This window comes from Phascolarctos cinereus, unplaced genomic scaffold (assembly GCF_003287225.1).
Source record: "Phascolarctos cinereus isolate Bilbo 61053 unplaced genomic scaffold, phaCin_HiC Scaffold_2;HRSCAF=192, whole genome shotgun sequence".
NCBI lineage: Eukaryota > Metazoa > Chordata > Mammalia > Diprotodontia > Phascolarctidae > Phascolarctos > Phascolarctos cinereus.
Genome location: NW_027555625.1, coordinates 255,329,522 through 255,350,933, shown reverse-complemented (window position 1 = coordinate 255,350,933; position 21,412 = coordinate 255,329,522). Strand labels below are relative to the sequence as shown.

Genomic DNA, 21,412 nt, shown 5'->3' with positions numbered 1-21,412 from the left:
AACGGGAGTAGGAAAAGGATGGGAGGCAGAGAGGGATTATAGGGGTGCCCCCAGAACACATACTGGTGAAGAGGAAATTGGGTGTGCCTCATCTCAGGGCATAGAGGAAAGGGAAGCCTGATGGGGTTCAAGAGCACAGACCAGACACACTGCTGGGCTCTGCCTGTCGCTTGACTAGGGTGAGGCGATAGCCATCTCCATAGGTGCTCTTCAGGAAGAGTGAGGACCCACAGCACTTGAGTTTGCCATGGGAGATGATAGCAATGCGGTCGCCCAGTAGGTCTGCTTCATCCATGTGGTGGGTGGACAAAAGGATGGTCCGTCCTATGGAGTTCCACGTGAAGTTAGGGAGGCCCCTGAGTCCTTTCAGAGCCTCAGACAGAAGCCCTGGACTGACCCAGAAACTAGTACAGCACTTAGTAGGTGCTTTATAAATGCTTGATGATTGATTGACCCTCCCTGTGGCCCACCTAAAAGGCTACATTCCTGGGGAAAATAGCAAAAACCATCAGCTCCTTCAGCCCTAAACTCCCTGATTTCATCCTCCCACCCATCTCACCAGGCTTGTACTTGAGGATGAGATCCCAGATGGCTCGGCGGGCATAGGGATCAACGCCAGCTGTGGGCTCATCCAGGATGATGGCACGGGAACCTCCCACAAAGGCAATGGCCACTGACAACTTCCGCTTCATCCCGCCAGACAACGTTTGCACCAGTGAGTGACGTTTGTTGGACAGCTCCAGGTCTTCAATCATCCTGGGTAGGAAGAGGCCAGGCATGAGATTGGAAGTCAAGTCAACAAGCATTTACTAAGTACTACTATACGCCAGACACGGTGCTAAGTGCAGGGGAGACAAGGAAAGGCAAAATCAGGCCCTGCTCTCAAGAAGCTTACAGTCTAATGGCAAGAGTGTAAAGATGACCTCAACCTATCATGGGACACACACCACCCTTGCACAATCGTTACTTAAAATCGAGGTGGTTCAGTGGTTAGAGGGCTGAGCCTGGAGTCAGAAAGACCTAGATTCAAATCCAGCCCCAGACACTTACTAGTGTGACCCTGGGCAACTCACTTAACCTCTGTTTGACTCAGTTTCCTTATTTATAAAATTAGGATAACAATAGCACCTATCTTCCAAGGTTGTTTTGACCTTACAGACCTTGATCTCTGCTTTTCTAAAGGTTTTCTATAGAACCATATACTATACAAATGAATCATGACATCTGCGCAATCACTTGCCTTTAATAATTTTCATCTCAAGTCTGGCAACACTTGTCTCTCCTGCCCCTGTCCACCTCCTATGATAATAGTAGCCCACGTAATGTTTCTGCAAAATTTTAAAGATTACAAAGCATTTTCCTCACAACAACCCTGTGAACGAGGGAGTGAGACATATTGTTCCCATTTTATAGATAAGCCCAGGTGACCCTGGGTTCTTGAAGGCTACTGACAACTGAATTCCAGCTCTGGTAGGTCATATGATGCTCAAGGAGTTCCAATACAGTCTCAGCAATAGATTATGGCTGTTTGTAGTAACTAAGTACAGAGGGAAGGGCTCATCACCAGTAGGCTGAATGTGTGATGATGAATTCTTTGGCTCTGGCCACCCATGAAACAAAGAAAAATGCAAAATGACCCTGGGTTCTTTGTGGCCCCCTTCTGCTTCCACTGAGATACAGACAGAGGTAAAGTGGGCAGAGATTGCTAAGAATCACCAAGATTTTAGACTGCCTATACATCTTTAGTTGGTACACTAAATGTGAGATCCTCATCCAGGGACAAATGATTGGACCTGCTACTGGAGAATGGGAATCTTGTCAGTCTTAACACTCTCACTAGAAATCAAGGGTTCTTGACTTGGTTCCTTATGGGGTCCATGAACTTGGAGGGGAAAAAAAATCACATCTTTATTTCAATGTAATTGGTTTCCTTTATCATCCCATCTATTTTATTTTGTGCATCTAAAAACATAATTCTGAAGAGAGCTTCATGGACTTCATCAGACTGCCAAGGGGGTGGGGCCATGACACAAAAAAGGTGAAGAACTCTAATTATAAATGAAACCAGAAGACAAAAGGAAGTTGCGGCTAAATGAAAGGATAAACTCACAAGTTCTACTTGAGACAAAGCTGGGTTAAAACTGTATGAGAGTCCCTGACTGACAAAGCAGGTGTTAGACAAAGGGGGTGATTTCAGAAAAACATAACAAGATCTATATGAACTGATACATAGTGAAGTGAGAAGAGCCTGGAGATCATTGGGCACAGTAACAGCAATGTTTCAGTGATGATCAACTGTGAAAGACTTGGCTACTCTGATCAATACGATGATCCAAGATAATTCCAAAAGACTCCTATGAAAAAATGCTATCCACCTCCAAAGAGAGAACTGAACTCTGAGTGCAATTTGAAGTATAATTTATTCACTTCCTTTATTTTTCTTGCTTTAAAAAAAATGGCTAATATGGAAATATGTTTTGCATGATTTCATATATGTAATTGATATCACATTGCTTGCCTTCTCAGGTGGTAGAGGAGGAAGGGAGAGAATTTGGAACTCAAGATTTAAAAAGAAAAGAATGTTAATAAATAGTTGATTAAAACAAACAACAACAACAACAACAGCTGTTAGATCTCTATTATCAACCAAGGCATAAAATGGAGAGATGGAAGCTTGCCAAAGGTGTTTGCCAGTGGGGCAGAGGATATTCAAATCCCAGAGGGATTTCCTACAGATGGTGAAGGAGTTCTAGGGCTCCTATTTAGAGGTGATATTGTGCTGATGGCATTCAGCCCCCAGACCACTGCAGAGTCTCCTACGTGAAGTCCATAATCACTCAAAAGAATTTGGTGGGAGTATCCACACAGAAAAAAAAACATGCCTACTTAGTGCAGACTACAATAATTGGTTAGATAGACATTGCACAGAGTTGGGCAATCAGTGGAGAAATTGTGGACAGACACTGGAGATGAATGATGATCTGGACCCAAATTTGAACAGCAAGGGGTTTGCCTTTGGGGAATTACATGGTGTTTTTAATGACTCCAAGATTCTCCCTTAAACAAGAGCTGGAGATAAGATCTAGAACTGTGATTTTATTGGTGTAGAGATGTCCCAGAGGAAGAAAGTCCTACCGATGCAGGTCAGTACCTTCTCTGCAACTTATATACTAAAAGTGGTCAAGAGCACTGAGAGATTAAGTGACTTGTCCACTGTCACAAAGCCAGTATGTGTCAGAAGCAGGACTAGAACTGAAGAACTGAAATTGTAAGTCATCCAAAAGGTAATGGAAAGACTTATGGTGAGTGACAGCAGGATGTAACACATGACCAGAAAGGAACCACACAGGAAGAAAAGCATAAAGGATATCAAAAAGTATGATAGGAAGAGATGGTCCTACAGCAGGAGGGAGGGAATAGTCAGTAGATATTCAGTAGGCTTTTTCAATATATACCTCATGTCCAGAGTTAAAGGAAGGTCCCTGGCAGGTTGAGGGGGACCCCATGCCCACTATGGAGGATTTCCGGGCAGACATGAGAAGAGGAGAATGAGTTGAGATCAGTACCACTGGAGTAAGAGTACACACATCACTAATATCACAGACCCATAGAAGTAGTATTTACAAATTAGGTCACTGAGGCTTAGCGGGATCTCATCTGTGACCCAAAGTCACAGATCTAGTGGGCATTGGATTTAGGTTTCAAACCAAATTCTTCTGACTCTAAAACCCATTAACCTTTCAACAACATGCCTTCTATTGTGTTTTCTCTCCTAGGTTCATTTCCCTGCCAAGGCCTTTTCCACACATACCCCACACACACCCCCAGGGCCAGCTCCTACTTGTCCATCTCCTTCTGGATCTCCTCCTTGGCCATGCTCTTGAGTTGTGAATAGAACCACAGGTGTTCCTCCACTGTGAGCTTGTCAAACAGTACATTGTGCTGGGGACACATGCCCAAATTCTTGCGTATTTCATCCATCTCTGTTCGGATATCATGGCCATAGATAGTGGCTGAACCAGATGTTGGAGGGAACAAGCCGGTCAAGATGGACCTTGAGGTGGAAGGGGAGAGAGAGTAAAAGGTAGGGCCCAGGGAGCAGAGGGGAAGAAATAATAAGGAAGCTGCCAATGGATGGAACAGCGGGGCTGGGATTCATAGCTAGCCATCTTCCTCCTACCCTAAACCAAGACCCATCCCTCTTAGGAGACCTGGCCCAGCATCCCCCAGACAAAGCTATGGCAAACAGTGGGCACTCACATGGTAGTGGTCTTGCCAGCTCCATTGTGGCCCAAGAAAGAGACCACCTGATTTTCATAGAGGTTGAGACTCAGTCTGTTCAAGGCCATCTTCTTGTCATTCTTATAGACCTTGGTGAGCTTATCCACACATACAACCAGGGGCAGGTGACTGGGTTCTTCTTCTATGCCTCGTGTTTCCTCTGCAGCCAGAAGCCCAGAGGTCAGCAAGGGCTGAGCAGGGCCAGGCCGGATATACAGGGAAGACAACTACACCATGGGCTGCCAGGCCCAGCTGATTCCAGGGGCTTAACTCTTCACCCTGGGTACCTGAAGTAGGCCCTCAACATAGAGGCTTGCAATGTATTAACTAGACCTACAAAAACTGTAACACTCTCTGTTCTTCTACCCCACCACTTCCCCAACCCCAGCCCAAACACTGCTCACTCTTCCCTATTTGTTTGGCTACATTTCATTCACACCCACCCTGATCCCACCCATCTATGCCCAATTTACCCAGCCGCCGGCTCTCCATAGCACAGGCCTGGTCTTCCTCCATGACACTGAGTCTAGGAGGCCTCGCCCAAGGCCAGCTCCACTCCCAGGTCTCTGTCCGCCCACTCCCCAGCCAGTAAGACTTCTGAAGTGGGAAATACCAGGGCCGAGGAAGCCCATACATGCCTAGGAGTGAGAACAAAGATTATAAGGACCTAGAAACCATACCAATCCCTTCATTTTTGCAGGTGAAGAAAGAGAAATGCAATAACAGGGTCACATAGGTGGAAAACAGCAGAGTTGGAATTTGAATGCAACTAACTATTAGGTCAGGAGGCAGTAGGAGACAGGCAGAAAGATGAGACAGCTTGGGGACAAAAGGGCCTTTTGAGACAGTATGGAAAGAATGCTACCCACTCATGAAGATATTTGTTGACATTCTGTCCCAAATGCATGACAACTTTGTGACCCTGGCCAAGACATCTAACCTCTACAAATTTCAGTTTTTCTCATTTGTAAAGGGATAATAATCACATCTACTTCACAGCACTGCAAGGTTGTAAAACCTTACATTTTCACAAATATGTGAACTATTATTACTACGACTACTGCTACTACTACTACTACTACTACTACTACTACTACTACTACTAATAATAATAATAATAATAATTTCATTCTCTTCTTTTCCGATAAGAATCTAGAAAAAAATAGTCCCAGGACAAGACACTAGCCTATTATCATCTTCGTATATTCAGGGTGTCCCAAAAGTCTTAGTGCAGTTAAGCTTTCATAAACTTCAGGGGCTTTACACTGTACTAAGACTTCTTGGGACATATCCTGCACAATGCCCTGTAGACTGACTGCTGTTATCCTATTCCTTTCCTCTTCCTGTAGGCGTTCAGATAGAGATAGTCTGAGGACCAGTCACTATCCTGCTGTTAATATTTTATATTTTATGTTTGATGAATGGTTTGTTGCATAGGTGGATAATAAATTAATGCTGGGCTTGTTTTGCTATGTCCTATGGTCCAACAAACCTCAGACAGGTGGCAATATCACGTCCATCTACCACTGCTAGTCAAAAGCCCCAGTTTTCATTCAGTTCGGGCCTCGGCGTCTCCTGTGGATTCAAGGACTCTTTCTCCTTCTCACAGTGTCTTCACCAACAAGTCTGGCTTGATTCCACAACCTCCCTCCCCAGGGACACACAGTTAACTGGGCTGGGGAATGCGGACTGATAAAGTACTTACTTCTGACCCTGGGTAAGGAGGCATTAGGTAAGAGTCCTGGAATTGCTAAGCTTGAAACTATTCAGAAATATTTACTGTTGACCATGGGAAGGGAGGCTGTTTTTAGAAAGTTTCTAAAGCATGCAGGGAAGCCTATTCTGGTAATACCAAAGGTCTGGCCCTACAGACAAGGCCCCACTGGGGGAAACCTTAGAATAAATTGATTTCCCAAATTAATTTGACCACAGAACACTTAGGGCTTGAAATGTATTAACTAGACCTACAAAAACTGATAGGGGAGTCCCCAGGAAAAAGACAGTGTTGAGGGAGGAAAATAAGCCTATTTGCATCCTGAAAAATTTCTACGTATAATGCATATTTTCAATACAAATGAAATTTCATATTTAATATTTTATAGGCAACAAATATTACTAGAATCAACGTTTTCTCATAGAAACCCAGTTCATATCATGAAAAGGTGAGGAATATAGTTTGGCCCGTGCTTATGGGCCTATAAGTCCCTCAGGTCTAGGGAAAGTTCCTGGACATAGCCCCTCTCCTACCCTAGCCTGAACCTCCATTTAAGAGATAACATTTATATAACTTCAATCTTGACACAGGATTTTGAGTACAACAACCCTATGAAGTAGCTGCTATTATTATTCCCATTCTACAGATGAAGTAACTGAGGATAAGAGACTTGCCCAGAGTCTCATAGCATCTGAGGCAAGATTTGAAGTCTGGTCTTCCAGATTCCAAGTCTAGTACTTTACTCACTATACCACCTAGCTGTCCCGGATCTGAAGCAGCATATTCTTTAACTAATTCTATTCTCTATAGCCAGCTCCTCCCACAGAATGAAGGGGTGTAGCCCTTCCCAGGCCACACCCCTCTGGGGCATCCCAGTATTCCTGGCCCTACCCTCTAAGCCAAAGATTTCTGACCTAACTGGGACAAGAGGGCAGTAGGTATGACATAAGGGCCCTCTGGCTCCAGTTAATTACTTCCCTTAGATTCAACAAAAACTTATTGATAGTTAGAGATAACAGGGCAGCTAGGTAGTACAGTGAATAGAGTGCAGAGCCTGGAGTCAGGAAGGCATTTTCCAGCCTCAGACACCTACTAGCTGTGTGATCATGGGCAAGTCACTTTACCCTGTTTGTCTCAGTTTCCTCATCTGTAAAATGAAGTGGAGAAGGAAATGGCAAACCACTCCAATACTTTGCCAAGAAAACCCCAAATGGGGTCATGAAGATCTGGAACACGACTGAAATGAATGAACAAGTTGATTAACTGATTGATACAGCAGTGTTTATTGTCAGGAAATTTATAATCTAGTGGGATCAATGGATTTATAACCCAATCCCCCATTTTACAAATGAGGAAACTGAAGAGATTAAATCTGTTGTCTAAAGCCACAAAGCTAATAAGCAGAAGAGCCACGATTCAAAGCCTGGGCCTCTGTGGCTTTATTATAGGATACAGAGGGTTAGCCTCCTTTCTACAGCATTAGAACCCTCCACTTCCCTGGCCAGGCAGACAGCCCAGGATCGGCCATACCTCTTCCATACTGTTCTTAACCAAAAAACAAGGAACGGTTACTTCCATCCAAGGAGCAGTTCCCAATGCCCTCCTCCCTAAGAGTCTGAGCCCTCCCTGTCCAGTGGAGCAACTGAAGGCATACCACATACTGCTCTTTGAGTTCATAATTCAAGTCAATGAGTATTTACTGAGGACCCCTTTCCCCTCCCCCAATCCTAATCCCATTCTAGGTCAATTTGGGGATAACGGTAGGTGAAGTGCTAGACTAGGAGTCAGAAAGACCAGAATTCAAATCCTTCCTCAGACACTTAATAGTTGTACCTCTGGGCAAGTCACTTAACTTCTCTTTCAGCCTCAGTCTCCCCAGTAGAGAAACAGGGATAATAATAGCTCTTGCCCCACAGGGCAGACAAGAAAAGCCAATAATACTCAAAGTACTTTGTAAACCTTAAAGTGCTATTTAAAAGTTAGTATTATGATTATAATTATCACACAGAGCCAGTGGCGGTCCAAAAGGGTTGGAGAGATAAGATGATAAGACACACCAGCATATTAAAGGAATTTTAGAAAACAGTTTCATTAAATGATAAAATAGATTCTGGATGAGCTGGAGTAGATCACCAAGGTCTGGAATAGTCAGGGAAGGCTTCATGAAAGAGACGGTCTTGAAGGCCATGAAGGAGGTAATAGGCATTCAATAAATATTAACAAACATTTATAAATGTGGGTTGTTTTACTAAGTAAAAATACATAGGTAGGATTAAGCTTGGGTATGAGCAAGAAGTCATGGCTAGGCTGAGGCTGATGCTATCTGCCGAGGATGAAGAGGAGAAAAGGTTGGACAAGTAGGGTGGGGTCTGATTACAGAAGGCCTTGAATACTGATTGTTTAGTGGTCTCCTCAGCTAGATTAGGAGAGTTTGGTTGATTTTCCTTTCATTGTCTCCTTGGAAGGGTAACTAAACACAGATCTAGGTACAGAGTAGGACTTAGGAAATATCGTCTTTGGGATGACAAAAAGCACCACGAATATTCTGATATGTGTGAGGTCTGTCATTCAGTCTTCGACCTCCTTGGGATATAGGCCTAGCAGTGGGATATTGAGTCAAAAGGTATGAACAGTTTAGTCATTTTCCTCAATTCCAAATTGTTTTCCAAAACAGCTGGACCAATTCACAGCCCCACTAACAAGGTGAACCTGTGTTCCTACAGCTCCTCTATTATTGATCATTTTGTATTCTGACATCTTTGACAACTTGCTGGGTGTGAAGTTGAAATTGTTTTAATTTTTACTTCTCTCGTTATTAATGTTTTGGAATAATATTTCATACGGTTATTAAGTTTTCAATTCTTCCTTTGAGAACCGTTTGAATCTTTTGATCTCTTATCTACAGAATAATGGCTCTTGGTCATAGATTTGTGTTTTGTTTACATGCTATTTCAATGACATAGGGAACTTCTGACAAGAAAACTCCCTTTACCAAAGAAGATCAGCATCAACTCTAAGTCTTGTAAGATTGGCAACTCTCACATTTGTGTTAATTCCCCATCTATGTCAGATATCAGGCTTCCACCAAAGAAATCTGAAGCAAAGATTTTTTTCCCTCCAATTGACTGACTTCTTTTTTTTATCTTATCTGCAATGATTTTGTTTATGAGAAAGCTTTTCAATCTCAGGTTATCAAAATCACCTATTTTGTCTTTTACAATTATCTCTATCCCTTTTTAGGTTAAGAATTCACCCTTTAGCTACAACTAGGAAAAATATAGCTCTGTGTAATTATAATGACTAATCTTGGCCCTATAGAAGAAATAAGAAAAGTTAGCTCCTTCCTTTCTTTGGCAAGGTGAGGTATTGTAGGTGTAGAATGACGTCAATACCATCCCACTTGATTGGTACGTTCTTCTGTTTTGCCTAATTTTTCTTTTTACTTTATTACTAGAGATGATTAGGTAACAAGGTGGATAGAGCGCTGAGCCTAGAGTCAGGAAAACTCAAATTCAAATTCAGCCTCAAACACTTAATAGCTGTATGACCACAGACAAGTCACTTAAATTCTTCTGTTTGCCTCAATTTCCTCAACTGTAAAATGGGGCTAATAATAGCACCTATCTCTTCCAGGGTTGGTGTAAGGATCAAATGAGATAATATTTGTAAAGTGCTTAGCACAGTGCCTGGCACACAGTAGGCACTTAATGAATGCCTATTCCCTTCCCTTCCCTTTATAAGCAAAGGATGGGCTGGGGATCAGAGAGTAGAGACTGGTATAATTCAGAAATGACTCTGATAAAAAAAAAAAGAGGCATCAATAACACTTTTGTTTTGTTTTGTTTTTTGCTAGGCAATGGGGTTAAGTGACTTGACCAGGGTCACACAGCTAGTAAGTGCCAAGTGTCTGAGGCGAATTTGAACTCAGGTCCTCTTGACCCCAAGGCCAGAGCTCTCTCCACTGTGCCACCTAGCTGCCCCCTAATAACACTTTTTTAAAAAAATGTCTATTAACTTGACCCTCAGGACTAGACTCTCAGAGTTGGACAGGACCTCAAAGGTCCCTTGCTTTATTCAACTCCCAGGTGAAGCAACATCAATGACAAGTGATCTTCTAGTCTTAGCTTAAAGTCTTCCTGCCTCCTCAGGGAGGTCCCAAGAGCCTGGGGTAGGAGGGAAGAAACTCCCCATTATCCCCACCTCTCCCTGGTCCCACAATATCCATACCTGGGTGCACAGCCTCAATGTACCACGTGAGCACGCCATACACAACAGCATCTGCTATCAGCATCATCATGGACAGAAGAAGATTGAAATCATCTCCTTCCACGGGTGACTGGCTGAAAGTGTGCCACTGGATGCCCACACCAGCCACCTCATAAAGGGCGAAATACTTGGACCCCAGGCCAAAGGCTGTGGTAGACATGAGCGACTGGGAAGAGACAGAAGGGCAATCACAGGAAGGAGTTACATAAAGGGGAGTGACTGCAGGCCTTCCCTTGAAAGGGCAAGAACGCTGGGGCCAACCTTACCACCAGTACCCTTAACTTGGGCTCCCCTCTGGGTCTTGCCCAGTCATTCCCCACCAGGCAGGCACTCACCGCGATACACTTCTCAAAGGCTGTGATCTTGTCATGCGCCACCTCCTCTCGGATGGCCACATACATGTAGGGCACATAGCTTAGGAAATAGATGATTCCACCACAGGCGGAGGCCAGCTTAGCTTTGGAGTACAGTACGGATATCAGGAAGCTGATGCCAAGGGATGGAGGAAGGCACAGTGCAAGAACCCAGACACCAAGTCAATATCTAATATGCCCTAAACACCCCCTAACACAGAGCCTGGCTGTTGCGCCCTCTTCTCTCCTCTAGACCCAGATTTCTCAGCTATCCCAGCTCTATCAGGACTTTCTTGGGGTTATCTAAGAGGGTCTCCACTCTCACATAGTAGTAACTTTTTTCCTCCAGGGCATCATAGCATAGCAGATAAAGAAGTGGCCTCAGAACCAAGAAGTCCTGGGTTTAAGCCCTGCCTCTGACACATAATAGCTAGGTGACCTTGACAAAGTTTTTAACCTCTCAGTGTCCCAGGCAACGCTCTAAGACAGTGAGTTGCAGAAAATATGCTAAAAGGATGGGTATAGTGAGCTTCCCCATTGGGAGCTCCCTACACCAGGGTTCTCAAACTTTTTGGCCTCAGGGCCCCTTTACACTCTTAAAAAATTACTGAGGATCCTAAAGAACTTTGATTTATGTGGGTTATATCTATTGATATTTGCCTTATTAATTAAAACTGATAGATTTTTAAACAACAATAATAAATCCATTATATGTTAACATAATATATTTTTATGAAAAATAACTGTTTTCCAAAACAAAAAAAATTTAGAGAAGTGGCATTGTTTTATATAGTTTTGCAAATCTTTTTAATGTCTGGCTTAATAGAAGACAGCTGGATTCTCATATCTGCTGTTGCATTCAATCTGTTACAATACATTGTTCTGGTTGAATTATGTGAAGAAAATCTGGCCTCACACAGATATGTAAGTGGAAAAAGGGAAGTGTATTTTAATAGACAAATGACACATAACAGCCTCCTATTATTATGAAAAGAATTTTAACCTCCGGGGCCCCCTGAAATGGTCTTGGGGACCCCCCTCCAAGGGTCTAAGAACCACACCTTTGAAAACCATCGTTCTCTGCCAATGAAATCACAGGTTTGGTCCAAGCCTGGTCTAACCTCAGTCTGGACTAGCAGGCAGGTAGGCACACAGAGTTAGTCCACTACAGGCTATCATTCTTCTGGTCACCGTGATCTCCCCCACCCCCATTTCTAACTTCCTCCCCCTCACTCACCAGAACATGATGGTGGCCACAGCATAGATGGCCAGGAAAAGCCAAATGATGAGCACATGGCTGTGCATGAGCACTTTGCCGTATTTGAGGATGGCTGTGAGTGCTGTCACTGAGATGGAGAGCTGAACAAAGCCTGTGATGAACCAGGCTACCCAGTGTACTGCATTGTTCAACCCCATCGTCTTCATCACCTAGAAAAAGCGACCAGATAGGCAAGGTCATGGAAGTGAAGGAGCCCAGTGGGAGAGGTCAGGAAATAGGAGTCCCACTGACGTGGCCAGGGGGGTCAAGGAAGTAAAGGACCAGGGGGCCAGTGCTAGGCATGGATTTCTAGGAGCCCGGGGAAGCAAGGGATACCAAATGGCAAATATTCTAGCTCTAAGGGCTACCCACAGGGGTGCAGGTCTGGGACTATGATGTGGGACAGGATCAGGACCACCCTGCACGCGCGCACACACACACACACACACACACACACACACACACACACACACGCCTCCTACCTCCTTGAGACGATGTTCCTTCTCAGCCACTATGTGCTGAATCATCATAGCCACAGAGTAGACCCAGGAGATCACCATGCAGAGTGGCATCATGTGTTCGATCACAAACAGGAAGCTGGGGGAAAGAAGAGCATAGGGAGACTCATGCGGTCCTGTCCACCTCCTCCAACCTAATCTGGAGTTCCCACAACAAAGCCCCTAGGTCAGGGCTTTGAAATTTGGATTTAGTCAAAGGGCTGTACTTGAGGACCTAGAGAGCCATGTATGGCCTCAAGGCCGCAGGTTCCCCACCCCTGACCTAGATGATTGTGACTGTGGGACACCAATGACACAATGCACTTTCTTGCTCATACTGTTTCCATGCCTAGAATGTCCTTCCCTCCCCAACTTTGCCTGCTTAACCATCCTTTAAAGCAGGAGTGTCAAACTCAAACAGAAATGGGGCCACTATACCACACATAAGGATCCCTACAGGCCACATACTGACTTAGAAAACCACATACTAATTTTATCTATGTTTTATTTTATTTTATTTATTTTGTTAAATATTTTGTATTTTAATTATATTAATTAGATTATAAATATATTTTTATATATGATATGTTATAATGTATAATAATATAAATATATATTTTAATCTGGTTCTGGCAGCACTTGGGGTGTTGGGGGCCTTCCACGTTTAACACCTCTGCTTTAAAGCCCATCCCAAATACCACCTCTTCCCTGAAGCCATCCCTGATGATCACCAGTTAACGTAACAATCTGCCCTCTTGGATTTCAGAGAGCACTTCCTTGGCAAGTCTTTAATGTACTTTTTTTTTCTTTTTTAAGTGACTTGCCCAGGGTCATACAGCTAGTAAGCGTCAAGTGTTTGGTCTGAGGCCGCATTTGAACTCAGGTCCTCCTGACTTCAGGGCCGGTGCTCTATGCACTGCGCCACCTAGCTGCCCCCTTTTAATGTAATATTGTGCATTATAGATAATGGTGTTTGTGTTTTATTCCTGTATTCCTGTATAAGTTTCATGAGCACCTTACCTAAATTTTGTACCTTACATGAAATTCTGTATCTTACAAACAGTAAACACTGAATAAATATTTGCTAAATGAATGAATCACATATCAAATCTAGGCTTCCTCTAAAAATTAGAGTCTCTGGTGCCTCCCCAAAGACCCATTGGTAATACCATGCCTTATCCAACAGACCCTGCACTAAAGAGAAGATATGGGGCATGCTTGGGGAAGCTTATGGGCTCTATCAAGACCAAAATCAAGATAAGGCAAGATGGAGAATGAAGTCTGGATTAGGAGGCAAAAAATCTCAATGTTAGACCTGTCTCTGCCCCAAAACAGGCTGGGCTCACCTTGGGCCTCATTTTTACTACCTATAAAATGAGGTTGACAGGATTCAACAAGATGATGTCTACGTCCTTTATAGGGTTTTGTGACCCTGAACCGAGGTGGAGAGAGAGGGTAGGAAGCATCCTGGGCCTGGGGTCACGATATAAAAGTTCTAGAGGCAGCTCTTTAATTAGCTCAGTGTATGAGTGACTTGGGACCAGTTACCGCCCCTCCTTAGGCCTCTTCTATAAAGCAGTGATCATGATACTTGGCCTGCCTATATCACAGAGGGGTTGTAAGGCAAGCATTTTGTAAACTGGAAAGTGCTGCATAAAGGAAGTTATTATTATTATTGTATGAAGAGAAGAGCTAAGCTAGGGAAGGGACAGCATGGCAAACAGCTAACATTTATACAGCCAGCATTAAGATTTGCAAAGCATTATATATAATACATACACACACACACACACACATATATTATACACACATACACATATATGTATGATCCTCACAGTTACCCTGTGAGGAAAGTGCTATGATTGGCCCCATTTTATAGATGAAGAAACTGAGGCAGCTGAGTTAAGTGACTTGCTCATTGGTCACGCAACTAATAAGTGCCTGAGACAGGATCTGAAGTCAGATCTTCCTGACTTGAAGTCCAGAGTTCTAGCCACCACACCATCTAGCTGCCTCTAGTATGATAAAATGGAAAGAACCTTGGGTGCGTAGTCAGAGGACCTGAGTTCATATCCTGCCTCTGACTGTAGCCACGTCACTTCATCTCTCTAGGCCTCAGTTTCCTCATCTGTAAAATGGGAAGGGGGGGTGTAGACTAGACAACCACTGAAATTCCTTTCAGCTCTAGATTCTGTGATCCTATGAGTTCCAGGGACATTCCAATGAGCATTAATAACCATTTACTGTGACAGTACCACAGCTGAGTACTCCATTGTCTGCTGTTTTTATCATTTCCCCCCCCTTTATTACCAGCAGTAAAAAAACCTCCTGAGAATCATGTTTACTTCAGGGGAAGGAGAAGCAGGGAGAACATATCCCTTCCCATAGCAGGCCAGGGAAGAAGGGGGACCCATGGTTGGACGCAGTGAGTAGCTATAGCTGGAAGGTGGGTGATTCCAGGGACCCAGGATGGAAAGAAAATCTAGGGGTTGGGAAAGCAACCCAGGACTGAGAGATGTCAAACGGATTTATATCAGCAGAAGGTATATAATCACTCTCCCCTTTCCCACCACTACCCCCCCAAATTCCTGATGTTGGAGTTGGCAGGGACTGGGACAGCTCCCCTCACTTACTCATCCCTTGTGTAGCATGGGTACGGGAACATCTGCACGTAATTTCCTGGCTCCACTACATCATGACCAACGAAGGTATTGATTATTGCTCGTTCCATCATGTCTGGGGGGGAGGTGGGAATGAACAAGGTCAGGGCTTATGGGGGACCCACCATGAATCAAGGATCCCCTTGCCATGAAGCCCAAGTTAGGAGGCTTAAAAGCTTGAGGACATAAAGGATCAGGGATTTGGGTTAGGTTCCCCACCCACTTCCCTGTCTTCCCAGACAAAGGGTCTCACCCTGAATCCACACAAAGCCATAGAGGAAGTAGAAGCGTCCCCCTGTGTTGGGACCAGGCCTCCAATAGGCCCGGCGGATCTCATTGGTCTTCTCAGTGAAGCTGGAATTCTGTCGGATCTTATAGAGCACGTGGGGTGGAAGGGAACCATCCTTCCGGGTTTGGAAGATCACACCTGTGATGGGGGTGGAAGGGAGAGGGAGAGGGAAGAAGGGCTGTCATCTTAGAATGGGCTGGGGTCTAAGGAAAGGAAGACCATGTGGAATAAAGGAGGGAGGAATTAGGGTCTGAGAATAGGCCAGAATTATAGAGAAGGAGAATCATGGTGGGTAGGGGTGGAAGGAGGGAAGGACGGTGGAAAATCAAAAGGAAGGGGGAGAAGATTGTGTTGGAGGAGGGGAGTGATGGGATATATTAGGAAAATGATGTCTGAAAGCATGAGGGAAGCAGTACCAGCAATAACATAGAGGAAGAACAGAGCTCAAGGTTGGGATAAGGAAAATGGAGAGGTAAGCAAAAAATCTTAGAGGAGTCAAGATTCAAGGGGCCTGAAGTTTGATGTGGGGAGCCCTGGTAGACCCAGTTTGGAGGAAGGGACCAGACTCACTGGCAAATACAGTGATGTTGTCCTGGTAGGCCTGGTTAAGGGTGTAGTTGACAATGCTCTCCTCATCAGGGAAGCCTTTGAAAATATCCACGCTCACCTGTGAGGTAGAAGGCAGCGTCAGAAGTCCTGGAAGGGGATCCCCTAAGCCCAGTCATAGAGAAAAAACACCAAGTACCCGGCAGCCCACAGAAGCACTAATCCCAAACCTGAGCTAGAGACTAATAAAAATAATATCTAGCATTTATATAATCTTTAAAGTATGCAAAACCCTTTACATGTGTTATCTCATTTGATCCTCACAATAATCCTATGAGTTAGGTGCTGTTATTATTATCATTATTATTATTATTATTATTATTCCCATTTTATAGATGAGGAAAGTGAGGTTTAGAAAGAGTCACATAAATTGCTCAGAGTCACACAGGAGCTCCTTACTGTCTGAATCCGGATTTGAATTCGGGTCTTCTTGACTCCAGGTCCAACCCTCTATCCATTTCATCACTTAGTTGCCTCAGGCACCACCATCATACCTATACTATCCAAATCTGAGAACTTTCTGTGGCAGGAGCCCTAGCTAGAGCATCAGTTCCCTTCTTCCCTACCCCCAAATTCTCTTAGATTCAGTCTAAGAAACCTGCATTCCTGGGCAAGCCACAGAAGAAGTAAGAATGACAGCTCAGACCTCTGTCCTTCCTCTGACCTTAGACATGAACTGGATCCAGCCACAGGCGGCATTATCGATGGTGTCCAGCTGCTGAAGCAGCACTGAGGCATTGGGCAAGGAGAAGTTGTGATCTCGGAAGGCCAGTGGTAACTCTGCCTCAGACAGGTTCAGCACCTCTGGGTGCTGTTGCAGGTCAGTCACATACTGGAGGAAAGAGTGGGGAAGAGTGTAGGGGCTCTAAAAGAATATGAGACTCTAGGGTTTACAGCTGCACTTATGATAGGGTCTAAGAAGGAAGGAAAATCTTGTAGAAAAAGTGGATGTTTGAAGAAAATCTGAGACGGACCTTAGAAAATCATCTCATCCAACATCTTCATTTCACATGCAGGGATACTGAAGCCCAGAGGGATTCTTGCCCAAGGGCCAAAGGGGACAGCAGAGTTCAGATTTTAACCCAGGCATTCGGAAGCCAAAGCCAGTGCCCACTCCACTACCCTATGATGGCATCTCCATCTTAACGAAAGCCCTGGACACTCAGTATTTAGGTTGGACTTAATTTCAGAAGTCCAGACCCTTGGTGAAGGGGTAGAATGCCCTCTGCTGGAGGTGCCTGGAAACAGGCAAGAGATTTTAACGTAGCCCAGGCAGGCTGGGGCAGTAAGGCTGTGGGGCCCCTAGAGTCAGTCCCCTACTGTCCTTGCCCCACACCTGCTGCAGCCAGTGGAGATGCTGCTGAAGGCGGCCCTCCTCCAAGAAGTGTCGGATCTCAGCTGAGATGTTGAGCCAGACCTGGGCATAATGGGTCACGTTGCCCACAAAAGCAAAGGTCTCGTTTGCCTAGGGGAAAGAATGAGGAGACGGGAAGAAGACAGACAAGGAAGGTTATCCCAGCCGGGGTGGGGGAACTCCCTACCGCTAGGACAAGAGTAGATAGTAGAGCGGTTGTGTGGAGTGGCAATAGAAGGCCCCTGTGCCCTGCAGTGGGGAGGAAGAGACATATTTCTCAGCCACCAGATGATGGGGGCCATAAGCCAGGCTCCCTCATCCTCCAGATGAACAGAGTTCCTCCCTTCCCCTCCCCACTCCCCACTCTATACCCCAGTGGACCTGTGCTTCCAACCCATTCCCCCATACCTTCAGAATAACCTTATCAGCCTCTGTCCCTGCAGGTGCATACAGGATCTTAGGGTTGCTGGTCATGAGATGTACCAAAAGCCCTAAGTTCCGCTGTTCTTTGCTTGTGAAGCCCAGTGAGCTCATGTTGCCTTGTTTCAATGCCTCAGGTTCGATGGTCCTGGGGGATATGAAGGAAGACGAACTTTGTCTCCTAGCACAGCTTCCCTGAGCTCCCTTCCAGACCCTGCTGGACTCAGGAACTCTGTCCTAGTCCCGGTCCTGGGGCCCTCCCTCTCCACTGGCCTAGTTCCAATGCCATTGCTCCAGTCCCTATCTCTGGCCACAGGGAACCCAAAGCTCACCCCGGCTTCTTGCCAAGCCCTGTTGCCATCCTGGAGAATCAGAGCATTAGCCCTGAGAAGGTCTTCTACAGAGCATCAATCAACCCTCTCATTGAACAGATTAGGAGAGCCAGACCCTGGGCAGCCAAGAGACTGGCCTTGGGGCGGGGAAAGGGGGATCACATAAGATAGTGATCTGCAGAACAGGGACTCAAACCCAGGCTTCCTGACACCTGGTTCAATTCTCTTCACTTTATCCACACCGCCCTGCCCTCTTCATTGTTCCCATAAACAGTAGGCCCCACCCCGGCCCCAGAACCCCTCTTCTGGCCCCCATACCGGTTGTTCCCACAGAGGATGGGCTGCAACCCGGCCCAGAGCTGCACAAAGGCAGAGCACTTTCCATGCAGACCATCCCCTCCCAGCTCGCCCTCGCCTTCCCCATCCTCCGCTGTGGTGTTGCCACTGGTGCTGCTTGTGGCGTTGGTGGCCCAGCCGGTGCCGTTGGCAGTCTGCGGTGGGGCCCGGCTAGCACAGGCACCCTGGGGGAGTAGGCGAGCCAGGGAAGACAGAACGTCAACATCCCGAAGCACCTTCTCGACACCTAGCAGGTCCCCAAGCAGCACCTGTAGCCTGGACCTCCGCTGAGTGGTTGGGCCATTTACTGCCTCTAGGTGGAGCTGTGGGGAGGGGGAACAGAAATGAAGAAAAATATGAAGCACAGAGAAGGAAAGGTTTGGGACTACATACCAGCCTCTCCGGCACTGAGAAGAAGTCTCTATAAATCAATTCCCTCATAGCAAGCCCCCCTTGCTCCTCCCATTTCAAACCTATGTGTGTTGCTGGTAAATGTTTAACAGCCAAGCTCTCTGGAAAAAATACCACATAAAAATGTTCCCAGGAAATACTTTACATTTAATCTGTATTATTAGCATTTTCCTCTGTTACTTTCCTTACTCTAGACAATCAATGAAATAATATATCAAGAAGCCCTGGTTTGTAGCATTTGCTGATTTCAAAGGTGTAAATGCTCACATTGAAAATGTAACATTCTCCAGCACAGCCAGGCTCGAGGCCCAGCCTCGGCAGCTGTCAAAATCCCCAGCTCTTTCCCAGCCCCCATTCCAGCTTTCCTCTACCCCCAACTAGCCCCTGAGACCAGCCTAGCCCTAGCCCCAATCTGCTGGCTCCCTCCCTAAGCATCCTGTCCTTGTCCCCTACCCTGATGAAGAACGAATCTGCAGGCAGTATCAAACACAGCAGGAGAATGAAAAAAAGTATTTCATGAATTTTAATGAAAAGGAAATTCAAAAAACTAGACAGTGAAGTGGGGTTTCTCCTAGCAGGATCTATGTCTAAAATCAAACTCAGCATTTTACCCAAACCACCTCTCCCTACCCACTACTGAAAGTGCCACCGCCCCACGAGGCTCAAAGCCATAATTTCCTTAATTCATTCCCACTCGATCACCCACAAAGTCCTCTCAATTCCCCATTATCTCTCTGGTCTGATATGTACCTTAACTCTAGTCCTAGCTCATAACCTCTGACTTAAACAAACAATGATAACCACCTAACTGGTTTCCTTGCTTCTCATCATCCCTCTACACAGACCACCAGGGCAATCTGATTTCTCAACAGCCAGTGCCTTTCTCTATCCAAAACCTATCTGGGATCCCCACTTCCTCAAAAATAAAGTCAAAGCTTTGGCTGTCGAGGCTTTTCACACCTAGTCCCAATATATTTATTCAACCTTATTTCCCTCAATACTCTCCTTCCAACCAAATTAATCTCTTTGCAGTCACCTATACATGTCAGACTCATACCTGCCCTGAGTAAAAAAGGGGAAAAAAGCTCCCCACATGAATTCCAAAGATATCTGATCCCAAATTTCTAAACATTCAAACAACTGGCGCTTTCGGATAAGTGTGGTGGGAAACTGAGGCAACAAGAAGGGACAGGATGGGCTCCAGGATACAGGGCCAGGAGTCTTAGTCTCCAGTCAGGCCAGCCTGCTCCTCTTTTGGCTTCAGGGCATCAGAGAGAAGAGGAAATCTCAGAGGCCCTACCCCCTCTGTGCATTCACCTGTGAGACAATCTTGCGTATATCGAGCTGGTCCTGGAGCTCAGAAGCCAGGCGAGAGAAACGCTGATCTCGTGCTCCAGCTTCTCCACTACACACAGCCATGCGATAAGCCTGCAGCCGCTCCCTCTGGCTCTCAGACACTGTCAAAATCTGACTCAGTTCCTCTGAGCCCCGTGCACATGTCAATTGTTCTAGTAACTTAGGTGCCAATAACAATTCCTGAAGAGGGAGAAGGCAGAGTTGGTGGCAGCAGGGATAGTCCCCATGAATGCCTAATTCCACTCCTGTTCCACATTCTCATATTTGTCCCTCACCTCCATCTCTCTGACCAGGGCTTGGGGACTGGAGGCCTCAGGGTGTTCCAGAGGAGGACCAGCCAGGCCCAGAGCTTGGGACAGGAGGCGGAATACAACTTGCTTGTTGGCATGGTGGGTAGGTTCCTGTAGGGCATGAGGCACTAGTCCTTCTTCGAGGTCTCGCCAGCTGCCCGGGAGGCCATCCTGGGGGAGGGAGAGAAGGAGAAAAAGCCCAGAACAGAAGAGAGCATAGAGGTTCAAAGAATAGCTCCCCCTAGGAAGCAGATCCCTTCTGTATCCCCAGACTCTGCATTCCATCCTCTTCCTCTCCTGTGCCTTCTTTGTATAGACCACATATCTTTGCCTTTTCCCTAGCTCTTAACAGTTCCTAGTTAGATTCATCTACTTCTCCTCCTCACTCCAGCTTCCCCAGACCTCCTCCTCTTAACTGAAGTGATGCCTAAATAAGTCCACACTTAACCGTACCCAATCATATTTGCTGATACCACTCTATTCCTCACCATGTCCATTAATCCCTGTACCAATACCCTTGAAGCCCTGGTCACTAACAGGCTTTCCTCATATCCTCTTACTCTTCCCACTTGTCAGACCTCTGTATCTTGGTTTTGGAGTGGGGAACCTTACCTCCAGCAGGAATTTCTTTTCACCAGCCCCTGAGCGAACCCAGGGTTCCTTTCCCTTCTTTGACAACATGCCCTCAGTCACGGTGGGTAAAGGACCAAAGAGTAGCCTATAGACCTGCCATGGGGGGGGTGGAGGGGAAGGAGGAGGAGAAGAAGGGAGGGAGGGAAGGAAGGAAGAAGGAAGGAAGGAAGGAAACATATTTACAGACCTAAAGTACAGGCCAGCCACATGCAAGCCGTAGACCAGGCTGGGAATACTTCCACACAGCCCACTTTCTCTAGCCAGGCTGTTCCATGTGGGATGACTATAAGGGGGCTGGGAAAGCTTTTCCTAAAAATAGACCATATGCCTTGTTCCCATACGTTCCTTGAAGGCAA

General features: G+C 45.6%; 1 protein-coding gene across 1 annotated transcript in view; it reads right to left on the bottom strand.

Moving 5' to 3' along the window:
• The window catches only part of ABCA2 (ATP binding cassette subfamily A member 2), a 72,031-nt gene that overhangs the window by 19,290 nt on the left and 31,329 nt on the right, over positions 1-21,412 (bottom strand). Inside the window, exons 6-24 of the mRNA XM_020981818.2 lie at positions 21,036-21,149; positions 20,409-20,594; positions 20,095-20,313; positions 18,349-18,689; positions 17,687-17,846; positions 17,261-17,389; positions 16,589-16,756; positions 15,889-15,985; positions 15,283-15,456; positions 15,003-15,105; positions 12,355-12,469; positions 11,852-12,042; positions 10,597-10,747; positions 10,223-10,427; positions 4,755-4,919; positions 4,261-4,441; positions 3,842-4,054; positions 560-756; positions 142-324 (exon numbers count right to left, since the gene is read on the bottom strand). Coding sequence (XP_020837477.1) covers positions 142-324; positions 560-756; positions 3,842-4,054; positions 4,261-4,441; positions 4,755-4,919; positions 10,223-10,427; positions 10,597-10,747; positions 11,852-12,042; positions 12,355-12,469; positions 15,003-15,105; positions 15,283-15,456; positions 15,889-15,985; positions 16,589-16,756; positions 17,261-17,389; positions 17,687-17,846; positions 18,349-18,689; positions 20,095-20,313; positions 20,409-20,594; positions 21,036-21,149 — 3,292 coding nt within the window. The remainder of the gene's footprint in view (positions 1-141; positions 325-559; positions 757-3,841; positions 4,055-4,260; positions 4,442-4,754; positions 4,920-10,222; positions 10,428-10,596; positions 10,748-11,851; positions 12,043-12,354; positions 12,470-15,002; positions 15,106-15,282; positions 15,457-15,888; positions 15,986-16,588; positions 16,757-17,260; positions 17,390-17,686; positions 17,847-18,348; positions 18,690-20,094; positions 20,314-20,408; positions 20,595-21,035; positions 21,150-21,412) is intronic.